Source organism: Coloeus monedula, assembly GCF_965178545.1.
Source record: "Coloeus monedula genome assembly, chromosome: 12".
Lineage (NCBI taxonomy): Eukaryota > Metazoa > Chordata > Aves > Passeriformes > Corvidae > Coloeus > Coloeus monedula.
Window position 1 is genome coordinate 2001215 of NC_138792.1, and position 23067 is coordinate 2024281.

A 23067-nucleotide genomic window follows, 5' to 3' on the forward strand; every position below is an offset into this window, starting at 1 on the left:
AATCATAACCTGCTCTCAGTCCAAGTCTTTGATGTGGACTTTTCCCTAGTCCACATCTGCACACCAAGCAGAAAGTTCACACTCGAGTGGTTGAAACAAGTGGCAGCTCCTGTTTCCCCGGGGGCTCAGCCCTGTTTATTTAGGGTGTTGTTACTGTGGGGTGACACCTCCGTGGCTCTGTTACAGCATCATCTGCTGCAGGTTTAGAAACAGCACAGAAAGGCACAGCTCCAGAAGCACCAGGAATGCCCCAGTTTCCCCAGATTATTCAGGAAGAGGCTTTAGCATCAGCATCTAGAGACACTCGGGGGGACAGGCTCTCCACTGAGAGCAAGGGAATGGAATGCTGATAAATCCAAGGGGCACTGCAGGAACAAACTGGGTGTCATTCCCAAAGGTCCTGACAGAGTTTAACAGATGGCCTTTAGTACTGAACACAAATACAAATTAAAATCCAGTCACTGAAATTAATCTCTATTTTAATCTGTTTCTAAAAAACATTTTATCTGGCTTCTTTTAGCCCCTTTCTTAATGGAAGTGTTTGCTTGGCACTGTCCCCTTCTGAGTTTAGACTCTCCCAAATCGCTGCAGGGGCTGCCACCCGTGCAGCAGCCTCTGCCTGGGTGTGACGTAGATCACAAACTGCTTTTTCAGTCGGTGGCACGGGCTCAAAATCAGTCATTTTCTCTGAGAGGGTTTTTCATCCAGCTCATCCAGGCATGCCTGTGGTTTGGCACTGCTCACATCTGCAGCTCAAACGATAAATATTTAATTAAGGATTTGTGTCACTGATTGAATTCTCTCATATAAAAGTTTTACAGATCATTGAGAGCCACGGGATGGAAGTTATTTGTCGTTGCCACAGGGTGTGTTTTGGCTCCCATTTACAGCTGCTGTTCTCACTGGGTCCCACAGACTGAGCACCCTCTAAAAAATGGAAAAATACTGATTAGGAAAATGCAGAGTTTAGTTTGGGTCCTTGCGGGGTCAGAAGCTGAGTGAAGGACAATAGGCTGCCTGCAGAAAGGCTGGCAGCCTGGATCTGCTTTGGTGATACACAGGGAGATCAGGACTTGAGGGAATATTAATTTCCATCTGGGGCTGAGTTTGCAATGAGCTTTAAATTATTCAAATGGGGTCAGTGCACCTCGTGTCAGGTAGTGCCAGCAGCACATCCTGAAATCACTTCTGGTACAGAATGTCGGTGTCTCCTGGAATTTCAATGTGCACTGTTCCAAAAGCAATCAGAGATAATTATGTAAACAAGCAGGGCCTGGTAGTAACATCAGCATCTCATTATCCCACTAAAATTAAACCAAGATCAAAAGAGGGCTCCCATATCCAATGCATGCCACATCTTTGAGCGTTTTGGAGGAGATTTCCCCTAAGGAGAACATCATGTGTAGGCCTTACACCATATGTTCCAGCCTACACTTCTCCCAAGCTGTCTCAGCATTCCAAACCCAAGTTGTTAGACTTATCCCATAGTCTGGATAAAGACAGTGCTGGGTGGAAGTGGGAAAGGGAGAGTTCCTTGCTTTTATGATCTGAGCTGCCTCCAGCTGGTAGGAGGCCAGCACCAGCCAAAATATAAACTACCAAAAGATCCTGCAATCCAAAATGAATCATAGAATCATGGAATGTTAAGGAGTTGGAATGGACCTTGAAGATCATCTAGTCCAAATCTCTTCTGCCATGGGCACTAAACGAGGTTGCTCAAGGCTTTATCCAATGTGGTTTTGCCAGGGTTGGGGCATCCACAACCTCCCTGGGCAACTCGTGCCAGGGCCTCACCACCCCACAGTAAAATATTTCATGCTAATATTTAACTGAAGTGTCCCTTCTTCCAGTTTGTCCCATTACTCCTTGTCCTATCACTGTTACTCTTTGCCTTCCCTGTATTTGCTCTCACCAACACCCTGCAGTTGATCTGATCTGTAATGTCACCAAAGAGAGAAACCTCAGCTTGCGAGATCAAGTGGAATTCTCCATCCGTGAGATGAGCAGTTAATTACCAGCTTATTCTGAGCACAGTGACAGGCCAAAGGCAAGACTGGGAAAGAAAATCCAGGTATAAAGCAGAAATGATGGTACTGCCTATCTCCAGCTTCCACAACTCCAGGGAACACTGTCAGTCCTGTGCTCTGGGACTTGCACATCCAGGGAATTCAGATGTGCCGTGGATAAGCATCCCTGGGCTCTGGATGGCCTGGGAGCCCATTTGTGCTGAGATGCCCTCTCAGGCAGTGCTGGGATCTCGGCTCCCAGGTTCACAGAGTAGAATAATTCTGGAAGCAGCCACATTTTGGCCCCCTCTTCACTGCTTTATCCAAAAGATTTCTGCTGTTCTTGTTGTGCCCCCAAGTGCACAGCACATGATGGTGTTCCCAAATGGGGGGAAAAATTGCAGGAAATAAGCAGGAATGTTACAGACAGTAAATCATACACAGATTCCTCGAGGGCTGGATACAGATTCCGTTCAATCCCCTATGTTAAAACTTGATTAAATTGTTTCCAAATTCATCATCCAGCCTCTGGGATGACAAAATATCCAAGACAAGGGTTGTGCTGCACAGGAAGCCTTTGCTTAGGAGGGAGGGAGGGAGGGAAGTTAGAAGTTTTAGTTTTATCCACAGTAGGTTCAGTAACATTTCAAACTTCAGCTCAGACTTCTCCTGAATTTTACCTGTGAGCTCTGCATTACTCAGATGCCAGAGCACTCTCCCAAACTTTTGTGGGAGTTAATACAAAGCTCCCAGCCCTTCACAGCCTTCAATCTCTGCAAAACAATTCCAGTTGCCACGATCTGTCCTCCCAGGGTTCAGCCAACACTTGAGTGGCACTCAAGGTAAACAGCATCGAACGCACAGTCAGGAAAGAAAACAAGGCTGAAAAGCTGGAAGGTCACTGTCAAGGGAGTAGGAATTCCCTGTAAGAATGGATAATGCATATTCAGTAGTTGGTTGCAATTCCACACCTGGGGTTGAACCAAGGCTCTGATGGTCCTTGGCAGGAGTGCCCACAGCCTCCTCTGCACTTGCTCACAGGGGTTCGAAGGCAATGAAGGATGAGCAGGAATTACTCACTCCATGTGTATCCCCTTAGTGCAGGGTACTGGCAGGGTAACAGTTTGGAAAACACCAAGTAACCCATTGAATGAGCTGGAACTTTTCTACCACTGATCAAGAGATACTTTAAAGTCTTAAACTAATAAAGTTCATTTCTCCTCTGCCCTGTTTTACCTTGGAGTGGTCCTGACTGTACCCCAAATGCAGAGGAGACAGTGTGACTGAAATCTCTAAAGACACAGTGAGTCTGTAACAGGTTTCCAAACAAAAAATGTGAACTGTGAGTGACTGCAACTCCTTCTTCTCTCGAGCTCATGTTACTGCCAGACTGGGAAACCTCGAATGCTCAGCAGAGATCACCAGTTCCCTAGGCTGGGGAACAGAGACTGTGCCCTGCTGAAGCCCTCTCATTTCTCCCACCAGGTGCCTCTCCGTACCCTGGAGTGCAGATAGATGAGGATTTCTGCCGGCGGCTCAAGGAAGGGACTCGGATGAGATCTCCAGAGTATTCCACTCCTGAAGTGTAAGAGCTGCTGGCTTGTGTTGGGAGCTGATACATCTCACAAAAGAGATTGTGTTTAAGTGGGGAGGGGGAAGGAGACCACAGCTGTGTATTTTATTTTCAGTAAAGCTGTGGTTGGGTATATTTTGGGTGTCTGACAGCACAGACTAATGCTAAGGACAGCCCAAGCCAGCCTGACCTCTGCCAACAAGAAGATGATCAGATGCCCCATGTCAGTGGTAGTTCACGGAGCTCAGACTTCAGATTCCATGACAGAAACCCAGTATCCATAACCAGGGCTTATGTCAGCAATATCAGCAGGGCCCAGCAGCTAGACTCTGAGTTAGGTGAAAACCAAAAGCCTGCAGGCTCAGCTGGGGCAGCAATGTGGAAGCAAAAAGCATCCCACATGGAAACTAAAAGAGAATTTCAGCATGTGGAGATCTGAACTGGTCTTAATCCAAAGACTGACCAAACCAAGCAGCAGTGGAATGAAACAGTTTGGAAGAGAAGCTCCTGTCCTTTCCCATCCCTAATCCCTGGGGTTTTTTTCTCCAGCTACCAGACAATGCTGGATTGCTGGCATGGAGTCCCCACGGAGAGGCCAACTTTCACCGAGCTTGTGGAGCGCCTCGGGGATCTTCTTCAGGCCAACGTGCAGCAGGTACAGCAGGGCCAGCCTGTCTTTAATAAATGCAGTGGACACGTGTGAGCATGTGCAGAGGTGAAGGTTATTGAGCACTAATGAGAGATTTCACTTCCTACCAGAGCTCACAAGGAAAATGCCTGCTGGGATGAGTAATGACAGTGTTAACTACTCAAATGTTAATTTTACTTCTGATTTTCTCCACCTCCTTTGTCTCTCATTTTCCAAGTTTATGTTCACCAGTGCTCTTAGGAGCTTTACAGTTATGCAGCTTAAAGCACAGAAATTCTATCTTATCATTATTAATTTCATAATAGTTAAACCAGTTGTTTTCTTCTTCAGTAAGAACAACCAGACCAGTTATGCAATTGTCAATTTAATTGAAGAAGAAATTAAACACTCTCCTCCAGCTCCTTCCTGTTTGTAAACAAATTTAGTGGAGCTCAGTTGAAGAGGGCCCAGTCTGCAATATGAAGAGCTTGTGAGTTTGATTCTATAACCAAAGTAAATTAAGGAGACATAAAAATCATGATAAGGGAATAGGGCACTTAACTGCTTCTCAAAATTAAAAACAAACAAAAAAAAAGAAGCACAGGGAAATTTGGACAAATAGTTTCAGGAGCTAAAGGCAGAGTCATTCCTGAGGATTGCTGCAGGGGGGTAATGACAATGCAGAGCTCATTACCATGTGCAGAATCAATTCCTGGGAAGGACAAGAAATTAAATCCTTTCAGGCTCCCATTTTAAGGTCTGGCTCTTCCCAAGCCCCTGAAGTTGAACAAAACCAAGCAGTCTGTACATGGGCAATTGCTTCTGACCAGGACTGGAAGATCTGAGGCCATGTTCAGCCACCCCACATCAGAGGGTTCCCAAAGTGCCCCAGTTTCCTACCAAAGCCTCCTGCACAGTAATTCTTGGATGAAGTGTGAATTCTGACTTCCATGACTTCTACAGGGTGTGAGGAACATCATAATCACCTTGAACAAGCATCACAGAGTTAAGTTAAAACACGATCTAGTCCTTGCTCGGCACAAAGCTCTGTAGGATACAATAACCTCTCACATTTCAGATGCAGCACAAAATGAACTTCAGCAGCTCTGTGCTCTTTTCTGTTACTCATTTCATAGGATGGCAAAGACTATATTCCACTGAACATCACCTTGTGTCCAGACGGAGAATCCAACTGCAAAACCTGCCCTGTGGAAGAAAACCTGAACAACGGAGTGAATCGCTGGAGTGCAGTGGAAACTGGGTGAGAAAAACAGATACAGGGGTGGGCCAGCAAGAAACATTTCACTGTCTGGTGGCCTCTCTTAATATGGCTGGTGAAAGAATCAGACAAATTTATCACGGTGTTGGTTAAGATACAAGAGGTGAAAAAAGAGCTGTGGTCCAGGAAACTGGGCTGTGTGAGGATGTAACTGAGCTACAGCTGGTGCAGCATCTGCCTGGGTTTTATGCTGACCCCTCAACTTCCCTGCTTTCAGCAACAACAGCAAGAAGAGACCCCTGAGTGTGAAGACATTTGATGAGGTGCCGGTGGAAAAGGAGAAAGTGATGCATGAGGTAAGTGAGGTGACTGCATCCTTCCCCAGCAGGTTCACAGATCACTCGTCACCAGTGCCAGAAACACTCATTAGAGCTTTTGAAATCTGTTTGGTAGCAGAGAGCTTTAAATCAGACAGGAGATTTGGCCCCGGCATCTCACACCTGGGGCTGTGTGACAACAAAGAAGGACCTGCATTTCTCTTAACAAATAATTTAAAGAGAAGCTCACGTGTGATTGCCCTGGCTTTGATCAGGCTAAAGGGCTTTATATTACATATTTCAAGATATTTTTCCACCACAAGAAAGTGGCAGCTCATTGAAATGAAGCTCTTTGAGGGAAATGTGTCCAGAACACCTTCTGGCTGGCTGACAGTCACTCACTTGGGGGGGGTGAAGGTGTTCAGTTCTGGGTAGACAAGACCAAGATTCAAGCTCCTGGTCTTGATTCACACAAATTACTTTAACCTTGGATTTTCCTCGCTGCAAGTGAATTTATTTATTGCTAGTTTAATGCCATTGCAGGGTGGGAGAGTGTTAAAGGGTTTAATTTCCCTCCAGGGGAAAACAAAGGCTTGTTTTGTTACAGAATGAAGGCTCTGCATGTTGGCTTCCACTGAAATTATGGGTTGGGTTTTCTTATTTAAAAAAATCTGCAAGAATCTCCTGAATTCCCTCAGTGGTTCAGGCAGCCCCTCGCTGCAGCTCCATGTGCTGTCCCCACCTGCTGCCTCAATGGCACTTTCTGTGCCCCTAAGGAGGGACCTTTGCAATGCACAAATGCTCCAGGGGGATCAAAATTTAGGGAAGAAGCCTGAATCCCTCAGGAATCCTCCTGACACAGGAGGAGAAGCCTCAGGTGGTGAGGAGAAGCTGAAAGAAAGGCTCCAGCTGAGAGTGCCTCTTGGACAGAGCCATTCCTCAGAGCAGCTCCCTTGGGAAAGCTCAAGTCTCCAGCTCCAGCTTGTCCTGGAAATACTTCATGTCCTTGACAAACACAGCCTCATTTCTCATTTGTTCTCTGCTGAGCACAAACTGAGGCCCATTATTGCCTCGCATTTTGCCAGATGGAATTTCTGCCTCTTTATCAGTGCATCTCAGGGATTAGAAGGCTTAGAAGTTTCCCTGGTTCCTGCATCTTCCCTCTTGCAGGATAAAATCTGTCCCTGTGAATCACACAAAGACGTTTGCTAAATCAATCCAGTCTCAGTAAGAGATTATTGCTGCCAGCACGAGCATTACCTGCCTAAGTGCTCCCTGTTCGTGGCATTTTCAAATAAGCCTTTACATGAGGGGGGAAAAGTTTCCCAAAAGGGTGATAATACCTCAAGAAATCAGAAATAAACGTGATGTTTCAACAAGGATCTTTTAAAGCAAAATCAGTGTGTGATCTGCTTTTGGACAAAGTAAGTGCACTTGGGTTATTGAAGTTTTTCTTAATTATCCACCCTGAATAGTCATTAGGTCATGATTTCAAAGAGCTGCCTGGAGCTCTCCAAGTGCTCCACCACACCTTCCTGCCATTGTGCAATTATCTGCCATCTCTGTGGAGATTCTTTTACCAGAGAGGTGTAAGCAAAATGCAGAGCAGCCCTCAGATAAACTGTTCCTAGACCTCGTGTTTAAAAAGGAAACAGTCAAGATAAATTCCAGAGACAAGCTGGGTTTTACTGAGGGTTTGACAGACCTCATTAATTCAGGATTTTGCTTTATACTTTATAAACTCGTTTATAAACTGACCTTATTAACAACTGATAGATGACCAGAGCATGTATGAAAAGGCTTTTACTTGTTATTTATTGTTGGATGAGATTATTTTTTATATCTTGATCAGTTTGACTGGTAAAATAAGACTAAGTAGAGTTTCATTTCTATGTTGAGGGCTTTTGCTGTCTTGGTTCTGACAAATGCATAGATGTGTAACTTTCCAGCATTACAAAATATTTCAAATGCAAAGAAAGCCCCAGACCATTTAATATTAGTAAATTACTTCAAATGAGGACAGTGATGTCTGTGTATGTGTATAAACTCAGCACAAAGTTTAACTGCAGCCTTGAGACTCAGCTTTAAGTGCAGCACAAGCACAACCCCAACTTTAATCAAGACAGTTTTGTTGGACAGCTCATTAAAAAATCCATACAGGCCAGGGCCATCTATCTTTGCAAAGCACTTGCATTTACAAAATGCTGCTGAACTTCCACTTCCTTCAAACCCCAGTGTTTCCATTTGTGTATTTCCAGCAGGTATTCAGGGAGCTTTTCCTCGGAGGAGCCCAGCCAGAATTATTGGATATATTCTTTATGAATCTCAGTCTATTCATATCTCAGCTATCCTACGAACATGGTGCCCATATGTCACGCTTAATATCAGTTTCAAATTTGAAAATGTCAAATTATTTTTTGATATGTTCATTTTAAGGGTGCTCTTTGGAAATGCAGATCCAAAACCTTAATGCCATAAAAACAAGGGAAACATTCCCAGGCTCCAGAGCAGCATTATCAGGAACACATGGATAAAAATTGGTAACACAGGCCTTGATAAGAGCATATCCTGAAGGATTGAGAGCTCCTACACCAGTCCCAGCACAGGTTCCAGATATCCCTGATGTTCCCTCCCTTTTGCTCCTCAGGAGTCAGACAGTGGGATGGTGCTGACGTCGGATGAGATTAAAAGCCCCAAGAGGTTGGAAATCCGTTCCTGGCCCTATGGGATCATGGCTCTGGCGTGAGTACTTTGGGAGATTTCTTTTTCAGACAGTTCTTCCATTCAGAGAAATGCTTTTGAAATGTGCAATTTTGTTTCTGATGCCAAAAGGAAACCTCTGGATATCCAGGCAAGCTGAGAGGAGAGGAACTCTGAATTTCAGCCCCATAACCAGAAGAGCTTGGCTAATGTGTTTTAAGATCAAGGGGCAGCAGATTCTGCAAATGGAGAGTGATAGGAGGAAAAAATGAGACTATACAGGTCTAGTTTAGCTGTTTGTTCACTGCCTCCCCAGTGTTCTCTCTTAGTGATGGAGTGAAGTTTGAAGAACTTGATTTATTAACCCAAAAGCTGACTGTAATCATACCAGTGTGTATATTTAACTCAGACAGAAGGAATGGCACCTTTGCAGCTGGGATGTGAGTAGACTTGAAAGGCTTGTGCATAGTAAAGAGCAGCCCAAGCTCTGCAAAGCAGTGCCTGTACCAGAACCCTGCCTGCTACATTTGCTTTATCATCACTCTGAGACAGTCCTGCAGAGAATTCCCTAAATCCCACCACCTCCATGATCCTGGGGTTGTATTGTTCACACCTGGTTTACAAACAGAGGCTGGGATGGGGTTTGCTGGTTTTTTTATCCATTCATAGTACAATACAGAAGATTAAAAGCAGATTTTTAGCTTTTTGCTCACAGTTCTTTGTATTTCAGTAACAACCACACAGGCAGAGAGGTGACCCAGTAGTGAAAAAGGCCTTCTCCACCTTCCTAACAACAGTAACCCCTTTCACAGATTCAGATGTCAACATGCAGAATTTCAAAGAATAGCTGCCCAAAATATTAAAAAAGAAATTATTCTGTAGCAACAAATTCCTTGTCTATTCAGTTAATTAAGCTAATTACTGACTTGCCTAGGGTTTCCTCAGAAGTCTGCTGAGATTTGCATGAGTTTTCTCTACACTGATGAACTCCATGACCTTTCCCAGCAGAGCAGCTGCTTGTTCTACAGCAAGTCAGCCCTTTTCTGCATTCAAGAGAAATGAGGGATGAGAAGAAGCCTGGTGCCCTTCTGGATATTGTGGGAGAGCTCCCAGGAGAGGGCATGGTCAGAGTGTGGCAGTGTTTTGGAGGGGTTGACTCTCACTCAGAGAGAAAAGCAGGTGGAAGGGGTTTGCCTTGTCTTTTCAGGTCTCAAAAGCCACAATTTCCCTGAAGGCAGGGGAGGAGGAAAAGGGAGAAGGTTTCATAAGGAAAGGTGGGCAACACTAAGAGGAGCACTGGAAAGCTATGGACTGTGCTGGATAGGGGTGAGGCCTCAGGAATGGTGCTGCCCAGCAGCATTTTCCTGGTAGGGCTGGACCTGGTGGGATTAGCAGAGATCTCAATCCAGTTCCATGTTTTTATCCCCTGCACACATCCAGAGCATTCCTGCCAGCACAATCCATTGCTATGGAGACCAAATGGCACCAGCTCTAAAAACAGGAGCTCAAATGGCAGGAGCTGCATTTCTGTGCTGCTTTACCTGGGCTGATTCACCTCTTTCCTGCATGATGTCACATTGACACAAAACCAACACACACACTGCAGCCTCCCTGGTGGGATTTATCCCTCTGAGGATGTCTGTCACTCACCCCTGACAGCTTTTCTCTATTGCACTTCTCCTGTTTGGATAAAGAGTTGGCAGAGGAAGGTTCCCTCTCTGCCCCTTCTAGGCTTTCTCCTGAAAATCTGAAAAGTCAGCATCCAGCCAGATGTAGAAACACAAAAGTTCCATAACAGCCTGTTCTTTAGAGACTTCCAGGAAAACCCTCTGAACTGCTATCAGGCCCATTGGGAGTGAATGTGAGGCTCTGTGGGGGTCACTGAATCCCTGCCTGACCCCACCATCTGGGCTCTCCCCACTTCCAGTCAACACTTCCAGAGGGATTCCATCCAGCATGAGATTCCTGAGCCTTTCTGTGCCAGGCAGACCCTGACAGACCATCCCAGCAGAGCCTGCAGCAAGCTGTGCTCATTGTCTCCTGGTTCGCAGGCCCTGGCTCCCATGGCACGGACAGAGGTGTGGTTTTCCTTGGCCACATCCTTCCCTGAATGTTTGGAGTCCAGCTGAGGAAGCTTTTTTGTCAACTGCCTTTTTTTTGGAATCTTGCAGACCCTCACAGGCACAAAGAGCAGCTTTAGCAGTGCAGGGCACCCCAAAGCCCTCTCGTTTGAGGACAGGACACCCCTGGGTGCTCCTGCACTGATAAGTGGACAAACAAGGCTCCAAGGCCTGTGGAATAATCTAGAGAGGTCAGAAGGGAGTGTGGGTTTAACAGGGAAGATGAAGTCACCCTTGTTAATTGTGTATCTCTCTCTATCAAAAACATTTACCCTGGATCCTTTTCAAAGTCTTTCTTTTCTAAAACAAAACTGTTCAAAGGCTTACCATGTTTTCTAAACCAGGGTGGCTGCATTTATTATTTTTGCCAAAATCACACTGTTTATTTATCCTGCGTTCATTCCTCTGTTGAGTTTAAAATTTGCCAACAGCACACACCATGGAGTGTCAGTGTCAAGAGTTTAGTGAGGATGAATCTGATACTCTGGGCCTGGGCTCACTGTTAGGCTGGACTGAGCAGGTCTGAGCATTCCCTGCTGCTAAAACAGAGCAGGAAAGTTCTGAGCATTTTCTGCTGCTGAAGTAGAAAGTCACAGCAGCAGCTGCAGTGAGAGATGGAAAGATTGACTGGGATAACAACACTGGAATCAGCATTCAGGGAAGCACAGGGAGCACAGAGGGATTTAATGATGGGATGACTCTGGTGTCAGGTTCCATCTCACAATATTATCAGGCTACTGCCAAGCACTGCTTTAAAATTCTCCCAGAGACTCTATAATCAAGTTATTGTTTAAGATGACAAAAGGTTTGATATCTGCTCAGTTGTCCTCCCCCAGCCCTTCCCCTTCTCCCCCCAAATCCAATTATCCTCTGTTGCTCAGAAATCCCTGATCTGGTTCTGGCCCAGGCCCACAAGATCAGCTGAGGCTCAGCTGATCCGCTCTGGGCTCTGGATGCTGCATCCACATCCCATCACTGAGGGCTCTGCCTTTGCCAAAGCCAAGCTGGGCCTAAGGCAAGTCAGGAATACTGAAATGCTGGATTTTGCTCGGAACAGAAGGCAGACATGTCCAAACACAAAGTGCACAAAAGAAATACAGCCAGGATTGGGCTGGAATCCTTTTGCACCTTCTCAGAGAAATGAGGCATGGAAACATGTTTGCTCCAGGGCAGAATGGAGTTCAGAAGATAATAAATACATTTATTGTTGTGTCATGCAGCACCTTGCACTATGACCTGATCTGAGCTCTCCAAACTAGAATTTGGAATGAGTAGCTACTCAGGAGTTATGTAAACCACTTTTTTTTCAAGGATTTTTTTCAAGGATTTTTTTCAAGGATTAAGCTCTGTGCTTACAGTAGCAAGGACTAGAAGGGAATTGTGAGAGCCAGTGGATTTGACTGCAGTGTTTTCCATCCCACTGCTTTTGGACAGGCACAGCTGAGCAGCCTGGTCACAAATGTGAGGGGACACGAGGGTGGCTTTGGCTTGGGAAAACTTTGTTACCTGCAATTTGTGTTTAAAAGTGGTTCCAAACAATGAACCCCTGAGCCCAACCCCTCGAGTTCTCCTTGCCAGCAGACTGCTGATGCACTGGGACTGCCAGAGGGGAACCCAGGACGAAATTCCTACTGCACAGCACTCAGTTTAAAATGTATTAAAGCAAACTGTGAATCAGTCATTGCTACCAGAAGGAAAAAAACCAACCCTTTTATTTCTTTAATTGCAGAAAAATTAAAATAAAAAAATTAACCACTCTTACTCTGAGCCTCATTAAACACCTTTGAAAGCTCCTACAAAGCCCTGAAGCTCCTACATGTTATTAGGAGATGTAGTCATGAGACAAACTGCCCTACTTGGCAGCAATCAGCCCAATTTCTCATCTTTCCCTAAACACAGCTTCTGAACACGGCCAGGTTTCCTACATGGACAGAAAAGTCTATTAGTTTTTCCCACTCAGGGCAAAATACTTGGGTTTCTAATTGCAGAGCAGTAGGAGCTGCTCTGGAGTGAGTGCTGCACTTGGGGCTGGAATCCCTCCCTGCTCAGGGTGATTTTCCTGCAGCCATCCCTCTTTCTCCACACTCCTCTTCAAGTCATTGACACCAAAATTGAGATTAACAGAAACTGGCTCCCTCTCACATAAAATAAACAGCTCCACTAATGGTTTCCCAGCTCTTTGATGATTTCAGTATTTTTCTACCTCCAAATCTCTGGTTTGTGCAGTAGGAGGAAAAAGCCTCAGTAGGTCACTCAGGGCTTCAAGCTACTGCAGGATTTCCTCTGTGGTATCTTCTAAACAACTTTGGCACCTTCAGAAAACTAAAAAGTTTGTGGAAGATTACTTAATATTCAGGCTGGGTCCCTAGACAGGACACCTTGTGCAAGGACAAATGAGTTCTCAGGGTGGTCCCTGCAAAATGTGACAATTTGGGGTCTGTGGGCAGCTGAATTCCAGCTGAATGATGTGGAATTCCCACCTCAATCCTCAGTGCTGTGCCGTGGTGGCAGCACTGACAAGGGAGCCTGGGCTGGGACTGTCCCAGCTCGGAGCAGATTTATCCCCACTGAGCATCTCTGATGGGCTCCCACAGCACTGGGGGGTCAGGCAGAGGCAAAGCAGTGAGGAAACACCTCGTGGGCAGCGCAGTGCCAGCCCAGGAGAGGCACTGAACCCAGGAATGGCAGCTTTTAATGAAATGGTTTAATTATATAAGCATTAGTAACTTGTGGAGCTGCAGAACTGTGATGAATCAAATCTAACCCCTCCAGTCAGATAGTGTTTATTGGGGGGCTCAGGGAGAAGGTCTCTGCCTTACACAGGGCAGTCCAAGTGGCCTGGGCCATAAAGGGGCTTTTGGTGTGCCCTGGAGCCCCAAGCACCATGTCCCAGGCAAGGCTGAGCTCTGAGGGGCTGAGGCAGCTTCTGAGATGCCAAGGGCAGGTGAAAAAGGGATGCTGCAGCCTCATCCCCTGGAGCAGCATCTGCACATGCAGAGCAGAGCCAATGTCAGTGGCAGAACCATGAAAGGGAAAAATGCAAAGCCCCTTGGAGAGCTTTCATTAGGAAATGCCTTTCGATTAAAGGAATAGCACTGGAAGTTAATTGCATTTTGGTCTGCCATTAGATAGCAAATGACACAACTTCCTTCTGACCTAATTCATCAGCTTTCTGTGCTTGGAGCAGATAGGAGATGGCAGCATTTAGGAGTCCTTCAAAGCCCAGCCTGATTTCGGCAACAGGCGGAGTTATTCCCAGATATCCGATCTCCTGACCCACGGGGCAGGAACCCAACAGGAACACTTGCTGGGAGTCTGCAGGGGGCTGAAAATTTCCCGTTGTGTGGCCAAACCAAACCCTAATAACTCAGAGACATGCAGATTTGGGGCCAAGTTCAACAGATACTTTCAAGCTTCTCCCTGTCTCCAGTGACAGCTTTAATACCTGGCAAATTGGAAGCTGGAGCATCCACGGAATTGTCTGACACGAGTCAATGGAAGTGAGCAACAAAAAGAGAATTCCATAAATAAACAGTGAGGCAAAGCTGTGGTTCCTTTGCTCATGCCAGGGAAGAGTTTGTCTGCAGATGAGCTGTGTGTGTAGAGAAGGGACAGCTGCCAAATGTCCAGGATACAAAAGGAGTTTCCACTCGTGTTTTTCTCTGGACAATGAGGAAAAGCTTAGTTGTGAAAGCAGAGGGCGCTACATTTTTTGTTGAAGTTCTCAGGGTTATTATTTATTTTAGGATTTCTGCTCTGCTGCTGCACAGGTTTGGTTCCAATGCCTTGTGCAGTTCTGAAAGCACAGGAACAGCAGCTTTGCTCTATAAACTGCAGAAATCATAGAACCCAAGCTCATTCTAGACATGCAAGACATGGTGGCTTGGCTCTTAAAGCTCAGGTTCACTTCCCAAAGCTGGAGATGCAAACCTGCCATGGAAAGCCAGCCCAGCACACTAAAATCCCACCTAAAATCAGACAGCCCATGTCCCACTGCAGCTGAGCAGAGCTGCAGCTGTGTGTTATGGCTGAATTTGGCTGCACAAGAGCTTCGTGACTGATGTACAGAACATCACCACACATTCCCCCACAGCAGAGAACTGCAGGGGTAGATAATTCACAGATGGAGCCTACAGGCTGTTCCTGTGGCTGTGCAAAGAGCAGAAACCAGTGGCTACTCCAGCCAGTGCTCTGAACACCTGGGATCTTCCCAGAACCAGAAAAAAATCCTGATTTTCTTTTTCTTTTTAATATAGTGACACTGGTTCTGTCAGCCAGTGACAATACCTGCAGCTTGTGGGAAACCTGATGCTTTTGACAGGTTCCAGATTCAGAGGCAAGGGAGCACAACTTGTAAAGTCCCAGCAGCAGAACCCAGCAGGGCAGATTTACCCTTTCCATCTGAAAGGAGCTGTGTGACCATCCAGCCTGCTCTCTGCTGTGCCACCACAAAACAAGACACACACAGAGCTCCTGTCCTGGATCTGCTATTTTCCTATTCATGGCTTTGGCTCCCCTCCCTCCAGTTGCTGTGTCTGGCTCCTGGCTGTTGTTTGTTCCCTGGAGCAGGAACTGGCTCTGCCTTCTTCCTAAAGCACCCCAGTGAGCCCATGAGCAGCTGCTGGGGGCTGCAGCAGTGCCAGTAAAATGAGTGTCATGAATTCTACAATTATTTGATGAACTGTTGACTATTTGGATTTGGTTTAGGGTCATTAAAATGTAACTTTATACTACTTTAAACACACATGAAATACACACACGAAGTGCTTGGGCACTGCCTGGTTTTTAATTCTCCCAGGCACATTCAAGTCATTCTGAACTGACACTTGAGCAGTGCTGGGATAAGTCTGTGACCGAGGTTCCTTCCCAAGAGCTGCAGTTAAAGGCTCCTGAGCGAAGTGCAGCAGCTCAAAAGCCATTCTCACACTGGGATCCTGTTGAGAATCACCCCTCAATTATCCAGGCCTCTGCCAATGAATTGCTCAGATGGCAGAAACCAAGGTTGACAGAACATTATTTTTAAGGCAGCCTATGACAGAAAGAACCTTTTTAGTTCTCCACAACCCTTGTGCTGTTCCTCAAAGTCACCTTGTGATGCAAATCTTCTCAGGGTTCTCCTGCTTTTAACCCTGAGGCTGCTCCATGTGATGGAAGTTGCTCTGCCCCATGCCTCCATCACCTGGAACAAGGGAAGACAGGAGATAAAAGCAACAGCAATGCTGCAACCACTGCCCTTCACCAGCCCCTGGCTCAGGAATGTTAAAGGGCTGGGGAGTATAAAAGGGATTTTGCCCTGCACTGCCTGAGCATGTTCAATGCACACTCTTGCTTTCAGTATCGGTTTAAATTAGAGTCTGTCAGAGATTATTCAGTATTTCATCCCTTATTATGCTTCAAGAAAAGTCATAGCTTTCAGTTCTGCTTTCAGAAAAGTCAAATTTTTACTGACCTGTGTCAGAACAATGAGGGAGGATATTACTGTATGTATAGGACAGGTGCCTTTACAAGTAAGAGATCTGTAGTGCACTGAAATGTGGTGAGCTGAAAGGACAGGGAAGCAGAGCTCCTGAAATTACTCCTATATCCATTTTTAAAACATTGAGTTATTTAAAATATCTATCTCAGTTCCTTCATCCAGTCAGTAAAATGTCACTGTCTTGCACAGTGCCATAGAGGTAAATTGACATTTTTATATATTTACTTTTTAAAGACATAATTTTGCCCAGTAATTACGGAGCCAGGGTGGATACATCCCAATGTTTGTTCCCAACAGGCGGAGAGCTGTGAGCAGGAGCAAGGAATCCATCCTATCTGACCACGAGACAGTCAAGTACCAGCCAGCAGTGCAGGTGGAAGAGGACACCATGGAGTTCCCCCTGGAAGACTCTGTCCTGCTCCCTATGGATCCCAACCTGGAATGCCACAGCCCTCCTCCGGATTACAACTCCGTCATCCACTACTCGGCCCCCCCAGTGTAACCAGTGCCCCCAGCACAGGTTGCACCTCAGCCTTGCCAGGTTCTCCTGTGCCTCCGGGGAGCCTGGGTAAAACAGAAGGGAATTCTGCCAGGATAATGCTTCACTTGTTTCTTCTGGCACATCTCGAATGTGATTAGAAACAATTTAAGGGCATCTTCTCTCTTCTCTTTAAAGGCCTATTGCAAGATCTGCAGTGAATTAATAACATTCTGTCTGTCAGAGTCACAGCAGGAGCTGTAACCCTGAACTGCTGCCACTCCTTGCCCCTGGCTGGGGCTGCTCATTGGCGCTGGCAGATCCACAGGTTCCTGCATTCCCACTTCACTCCATCAGGGTCATGCCAAGCTGGTTGGGAACACAAGATTCAAGCTCCTGGCCCTGCACACATCCTGCAGGGACTGGTTAGGATATTTTGAAATCCAAGATATTTTGGTTGCAATTTGGATTTAATAATTTCCACTGCCCAGAGGATACACTCCTAAAGATGGTATGGCCCAAAGCAAGCTGGGAGTACCTGTGTGCCTGCTCTGTTGGGCCAGCAGGACACACAGTGTGGTTAAATCTGATCTGGGCTTCCCCCTTGTTCAAACAGCAGTTTATTCAGCAGACATGCAATAGGGAACCTTGCTGGAGATGCATCTGTGATGGTTGCAAGACAAAATCACTGCCTTAAATAAGAACCTTCTTAACTCAAACAGAATTTCCCAGCTGACATGCACACGTTTGCTTAAATGTGCAGAAAATTCTCATTACCAGCACGAGAGTTACACAAAAACTCACACACACCCTTGAGGCACCAGCAGGGCAGCAGCATTTTTATGTTTCCTTTCTGCACACAGGCTATTTACTAAAGCAACACACAAAAAAAGCATTTCCTCTGGATTCTGTGGTGGGTGCCCAAGGGTTTGACCCTGGCGATACTGGCCCGTGCTAAGCAAGCCCATGTGACGCGCATTTATCTCTGACTGTCTTGCCAAGGTACATACTGGTATCACATTCAAATCCCTTCCTGGGGTCAGGGTAATTCAAAGCTTTTGTTGCAGCAGGACTGAAAGGATCACAAATTCTCACATGTGAGAGATTCATGGGAAAGCTCTCCAGGCTGCAAGTAGAAAAAGCCAGGACGAGCAAGACGTTCATTGGCAGCGAGGGCTGTAACCTCCTGAGTTACAAACTGATCTATAAGTGGCTCCCTGTGCAGTTTCCTCCAAGCTCTGCACAGCCCTTCCCTTTCCTTCCTTGATTTGACTTCTTCAGCGGAAAAAGAATTTTTCTTCATGATTCAGACTAGAGGGGGATGAAATCCAACCCTTGCAAAATGATGATGTTACCTTGGCAAAGACAGCTGCACACCCTCGCAGCAGCGAAGGAAGCTTTTCTGGATGAGTGCTTGCAGTGGGCTACGCTGGAGGAATCACAAACAAGCCTCAGGTATTATCAAAGGGGAAAACAAATCTCCAAACCCCACACCACGTTAACTGTGAATGCTCAAGCATCTGAAGGATGGGTTCTGGGGAACTGCACTGCTCCTTCTCCTTGACTTCAAAGTCACTTATTAATCACCTGCAGTCCCTCCAGAGCCCCCTGCTCATAGTGCACCTGTAGATAGGTGTGGGCTGTAGTTGCTTTATGGTCATTTTGCACTGCTTTGTATTTTAGTACCTATGTATTAAGTAGAGCTGGTCATAGAAGAGAAGAAACTACTGGGAAAGAATTCTGATGAGCCCCAGAAAGCTCATTGGATCCGTTTTTCATCAAACACTTATTAGTTACCTATAGTTCTGATCAAGTAATCAATCAGTTCTTGTGGAAATAAATTATTGATGAGGCAAAGGAAAAGCAGGTGCAGACAGTGTGTGTGGCTCTGCTGTTGATGGCATCAGCTGGCTACTCAGTTGGCCTCAGTTTGTTACTGCACCTTGAGCTGGAGGGTGAGAAAAGGGCGCTGAAAAACCTTCACTTATGAACTTGGAAATGTAGGAACAAAACCTGCACGTGTGCTCTGTGCTTTGTGGAAGAATGGGGAACTGCTGGGTGAGCTGAGCACATGGCCTCCCCCTCTCCGAAGGATGAGCTGCAGGGGTTTCTCTGAGGAGCGCGTTTGGGGAGCAGAGCCCAGCGGACTGTGGGGAGCCAGGGCCCTTCTGGCTCTCAGTAACAAACATCAGCCTTTCTGTGCCACCTGAGATGGTGAAACAGGGCACAGGCTCGAGATGTTTAAACCCCTGGTTGCACTGACAGCCCCCAAATCTGAGGGCTCCTCTGCAGTGGCAGAATCGAGAATGTCCTGAGCAGATCCGAGTGTCCAGTGATGGAAGGGACTGACTGATGTTTGGGCAGCTGTTTCCAATGTTTATTTTGAGTGGAAGATATTTTCCTCCTTATAGTAAATGTAACAAGCAAAAGTATTGCCTGAAAAGTATTATTGAACATATTGTCTTCTATTTTATTTACTAATATTTTGTTTGTCCTTCTCTTGCCTCCCTTAATTTAATTATTGTTCTCTTCTTCCAACGATGTATATAGTGTACCCCCTAGCAACAAATATAGTGATTCATTTATATGGTCAAATTTGTAACATTTTAGTCCAAAGAGAAAGAGATACCCACATGTAACAGAGTTAAGTATTGTACTAAACATTTCACTAATGCTTGCAGGCCAGGCTCCAGTTTACAGTGCCCCACTAGTGCCACGGCACAGCAGCTCTCTTGGCTGTGTCTCTCTGCCTCTCACTTACTCTCCTCGTTATTTAGTTTCAGTTAGGAAACAGGAATCTGGAAGAATTTGGCAGGTTTATCTCATTCCTGGATGTGTCACCATGTGCAGCTCATGTTAAAGGTGAGGGATTTCCACTGCCTGGGTTTTAATTGGAGGCTGGTGGATTGGCTAGAGGATCAGAAGGGGTAAACTGTTTAAATGATGTGATGTTTATTGTTTTTTCAGACGTCTCAGGGATTCTTACTCAACTCCTGTCTGCCAGCTGCTTTCTCTAACCTGAGCTCAGTGGGATCTGTATTAACATGTTCCTTCGTTTCCTTTGTTTGGTGCTCCCTCCTACTGGTTTTGTGCTCTTGGAAGTCCAGAGAATTGGGACAGAGGAGCTCAGAGCTCTCCATGGAATTGTGCTGCCTCCTCTCCATCACCTCCCACTTAGGTGTCCAAGTGCCTTCACCTGCATGTCCAGGCTGGTGTTTGTAACAATCTCCTGTCTCCTATTTTCTCTGCTTTTCATCTGTTTCTTGTTATTTGCCCTCCCAGTCCCTTTGGATTGCTTTGCTCTGCCTTTTCCTTAAGATCAGGTGTAGGATGGTTTGACTGCTGTTTAACCTGTGCTTGCAGGGGCTGAACTAGATAACCTAAAGCGTTTTTCACATTCAATACTCACTATATAGCCATGGAAAACTAGTTTATATTAGTTTGTCTGGAAGTCTCTTTGTGTCCTTCCCTGAACAGGAGAAGCTTTTTAATCTACTGATTTTTCCATATTGGTGTCTGGAGCAAAATGAAGGCTGGTGACTGTGTGAATCTGATCTTTCCCAGAGTCCTTTCCTCAAACAATGAGGTTTCTGCAAGGTTCTCCCAAGTTATCCTCACAAGAAGGGGGTTCCAGGCAGGATGCTGAGCCCACAGTATCCTCTTGGGATATCAAGGAATTCAGATAAAACTCAAAGTCTGAGTAATGGTGTTAAACAAACCCCTGACTGCTGCAGGTGAACATATTTAGGGCTCCTGCAGCCCCCAGCTGCTCTACTTGACATCCACTGACACAAACCCTCTCTCCAGTCACCTGCTTGGCAAATGCCCAGGACAGCCCAGAGTATCCAGGTGTTTCTCTCATTGGATTTGCTCTCCTGTACACTGCAAGTGTGATTTATCTCCTCACTGATCCTTCACGTCCTGTCTCACTTTGCAGATTCCATCTGGCCTCTCCCAGCTCTGGGGATGTGGGCTGGGCTCCAGGATCCCTAAATCCCACCAGCACCAACTGGGCACACCAGGAGCTGTTTGCAAGCAAATAGCTACAGGGCAAGATAAGCGTTATCAGGTTTCCCTGAATGCAGGAGTTGCTCAGGATCAGTATCATACTCACAGATCAGCCTGGAGTTTTTTCTTATCATACAGTAAATAAAAACCACAAAAGGCAGCAATAATTCTTTTCTCCTTCCCTGAAAATGTAATGGCCAAATGCTGGGATCCATTTTCCTGGGTTTTTGCTACATCACAAAAGAACAGAAAGAATTTTGCCAAAGTCATGGCACCAGCACCATCTTGCACAAGTAAAATTCAGGGAGGAGTTTGGGATTTGACCCTCTCAGGAGTCAGGCAGTGTACAGGGGACTATGGAAGTGTTGTGCCCAAGCACTGGGTGGTTTGTTTGACATTGTTATGTCCATATTTTGTGAATATAGAATGGGAAGCTTGGCCTGTGTCAGCTGGGACCACAAGGGTTACAGGGAGATCAGTGTGGGATGCACTGAGCAGCATCCTGTTCTCCTGGTAGTACTCAATTCATTTTTCCTTAGACCTTGAGTTGTCAAAGCAGCCACTGAAAACTGGGAAACAACCAGTAACTTGGGACCTACAGAAATAAACTAAGGAAAACTGGGAAAAGCCAGGAACTTGGGACTTGCAGAAATAAACCAAGAGCCATGTTCAAACCACCAAGGAATGTTTGTCTGCCATGTTCCTGTCTGTCTGAAGAATGTATGCACTGAAAACAATGCTTTCTTATGTAGTCAAAAATTGTACTGTATCTATTAACCAAAAAAATAAAAAGATTCTATATTTATACAGCCCAGGGGTCCTTTGTGTCATCTCTTGGTTTGAAAAGCATTGTCCTTGGAGCAGAATAAAAATAAATAATGCAACAGTTTTGAGAGATTTTTACAAGGCATAGATCTCATCCAAATTTCTACAGGGGGTTCCAAAGTCAGGACAGAGGCTGCCACGCTCTCCCTGCTCAGAGGGAACTGTCCACTGCATTTGCTTAAAAGATTCACAGACCTCCAAAAAAAATGGGCAATTTGCTGGAGAAATGCACCAAACCAGCTGCTGCCAAGAACAGCCCATGGAGCACAGACATTGTGTCTGGTTACTTCTAAAATATCTCAATAAATGGGACTGAAAGAGAAGAGAGAATCACAATTCTGCCTTCTAAGGACAGCCCACGGTCACCAAAGCGTGGAAGTACAGAAGTCTGTGAAGATAATCTGCAGAGCATGAGGGCATTTGGGACTTGTTCAGCCTCAAAATTCCAGAAATTGTGTTGGATTTGGCTTGCCATAATATTCTAAAAAGAACACAATTAAATAAATACTACCCAATATGTTACTGAATTCTCTTTTGAATAAACTCTGCGCTGTTGAAATAGAGAATATTCCATGCTCTCCTTTTGTAGTGAAGGTTTAACATTCAGAATGCCAAAGGAAAAAATCTCCCAGCTCCATCCAAGTGCAGCAGACCTGCTGCCATTTCCTCACCAGCTGGTTGGTTTTTCTGGAATACCATTTCCCATTCCTCTTTCCACTTTGCTGGCACAGCGGGTAACTACCAGCAGAAAAAAAAAAAATAAGATTTTTATTTTACAGACTGACAAATACCAGTTTCTACTCATGGCTTTAAAAAAATACTGGTATTAGGAAAGAGAAAAAAGAAGTGTGTTAGAGTTTCAGAGCCATTCTTCCATTAGCAGCCTTAAAAGTTATCGGGCTGTGTATTTTGCCAGTCACATTAAAAACTATGAAGCACTCAAGTCCCTTCAAACATTTTAGCTTCTCTTCATTCCCTGTTCCAAACAGTCCTAGAAATAAGTGTCTAAATTATACATGTCATTGGAAATGCAGCAATCTCCTTTCATCCCCATAATGAGCAGGAACATTCTTCTCTGTAAACTAAAGAATGTTTTAGTTCCTTGTATAAGGCATGAGTCACCGCCAGCTCTGCGCTGCGGAGCCGCCTTCCCGCCGAAGCAACGGATTAAAGAGGGGAAGCAAAATATACAAAATTAACTCTGATTTGCTTTTAGCACTAAATGTGAATTATTAATCACATCCAGCTTGAGTTCCACTTGTGGAAGGGACCCTTGTTATGGCAAGGCTCAGAAAGGAATTTGTGGAAAACGGACAACATTGGGAATGCAGAAATGGAAGCTTTGCTCTTAGGTCTCGGTCAGGAGATGTAATTTCTCCATCCCTTACTTTTGCTGGATGGGATGGAAAAGATTTTTGGTTTTATAGCAGCAGCACGTAGAGAGGCCAAATCAGAAAATCTCAGCCTAAAGGATAGAAGCTTGGTGGCTTTGGGTGATAAGAATCCCAGGAGAAAATAAGGACTAGCAGGAGAAAGATTTAGGATTAAGATAAACAGATTTGGTAGTGGTGACATTAGAAAGCTGAGAAGGGAATCCAGCTGATTTCCAGTCAAGTCCTTTTTCCTTCCTCCCATACTCAGACGTCACTTGAGAGGGTTTATAAAGTGCAAAGGTTTAGAAAGAGTAGAAAATGCTGTTCATTCTCAGTGCTTTGGA

At 45.5% G+C, this 23067-nt stretch overlaps 1 protein-coding gene across 1 annotated transcript in view; it reads left to right on the forward strand.

The window, feature by feature from the left end:
- LOC309577543 (vascular endothelial growth factor receptor kdr-like) overlaps positions 1–21334 on the forward strand; it is a 120826-nt gene extending 99492 nt beyond the window's left edge. Inside the window, exons 25-30 of the mRNA XM_082289654.1 lie at positions 3492–3591; positions 4129–4234; positions 5344–5468; positions 5704–5782; positions 8391–8485; positions 16337–21334. Of these exons, the coding sequence (XP_082145780.1) occupies positions 3492–3591; positions 4129–4234; positions 5344–5468; positions 5704–5782; positions 8391–8485; positions 16337–16541 (710 nt within the window). The 3' untranslated portion in view covers positions 16542–21334. The remainder of the gene's footprint in view (positions 1–3491; positions 3592–4128; positions 4235–5343; positions 5469–5703; positions 5783–8390; positions 8486–16336) is intronic.
- Positions 21335–23067: the final 1733 nt, after the last annotated feature.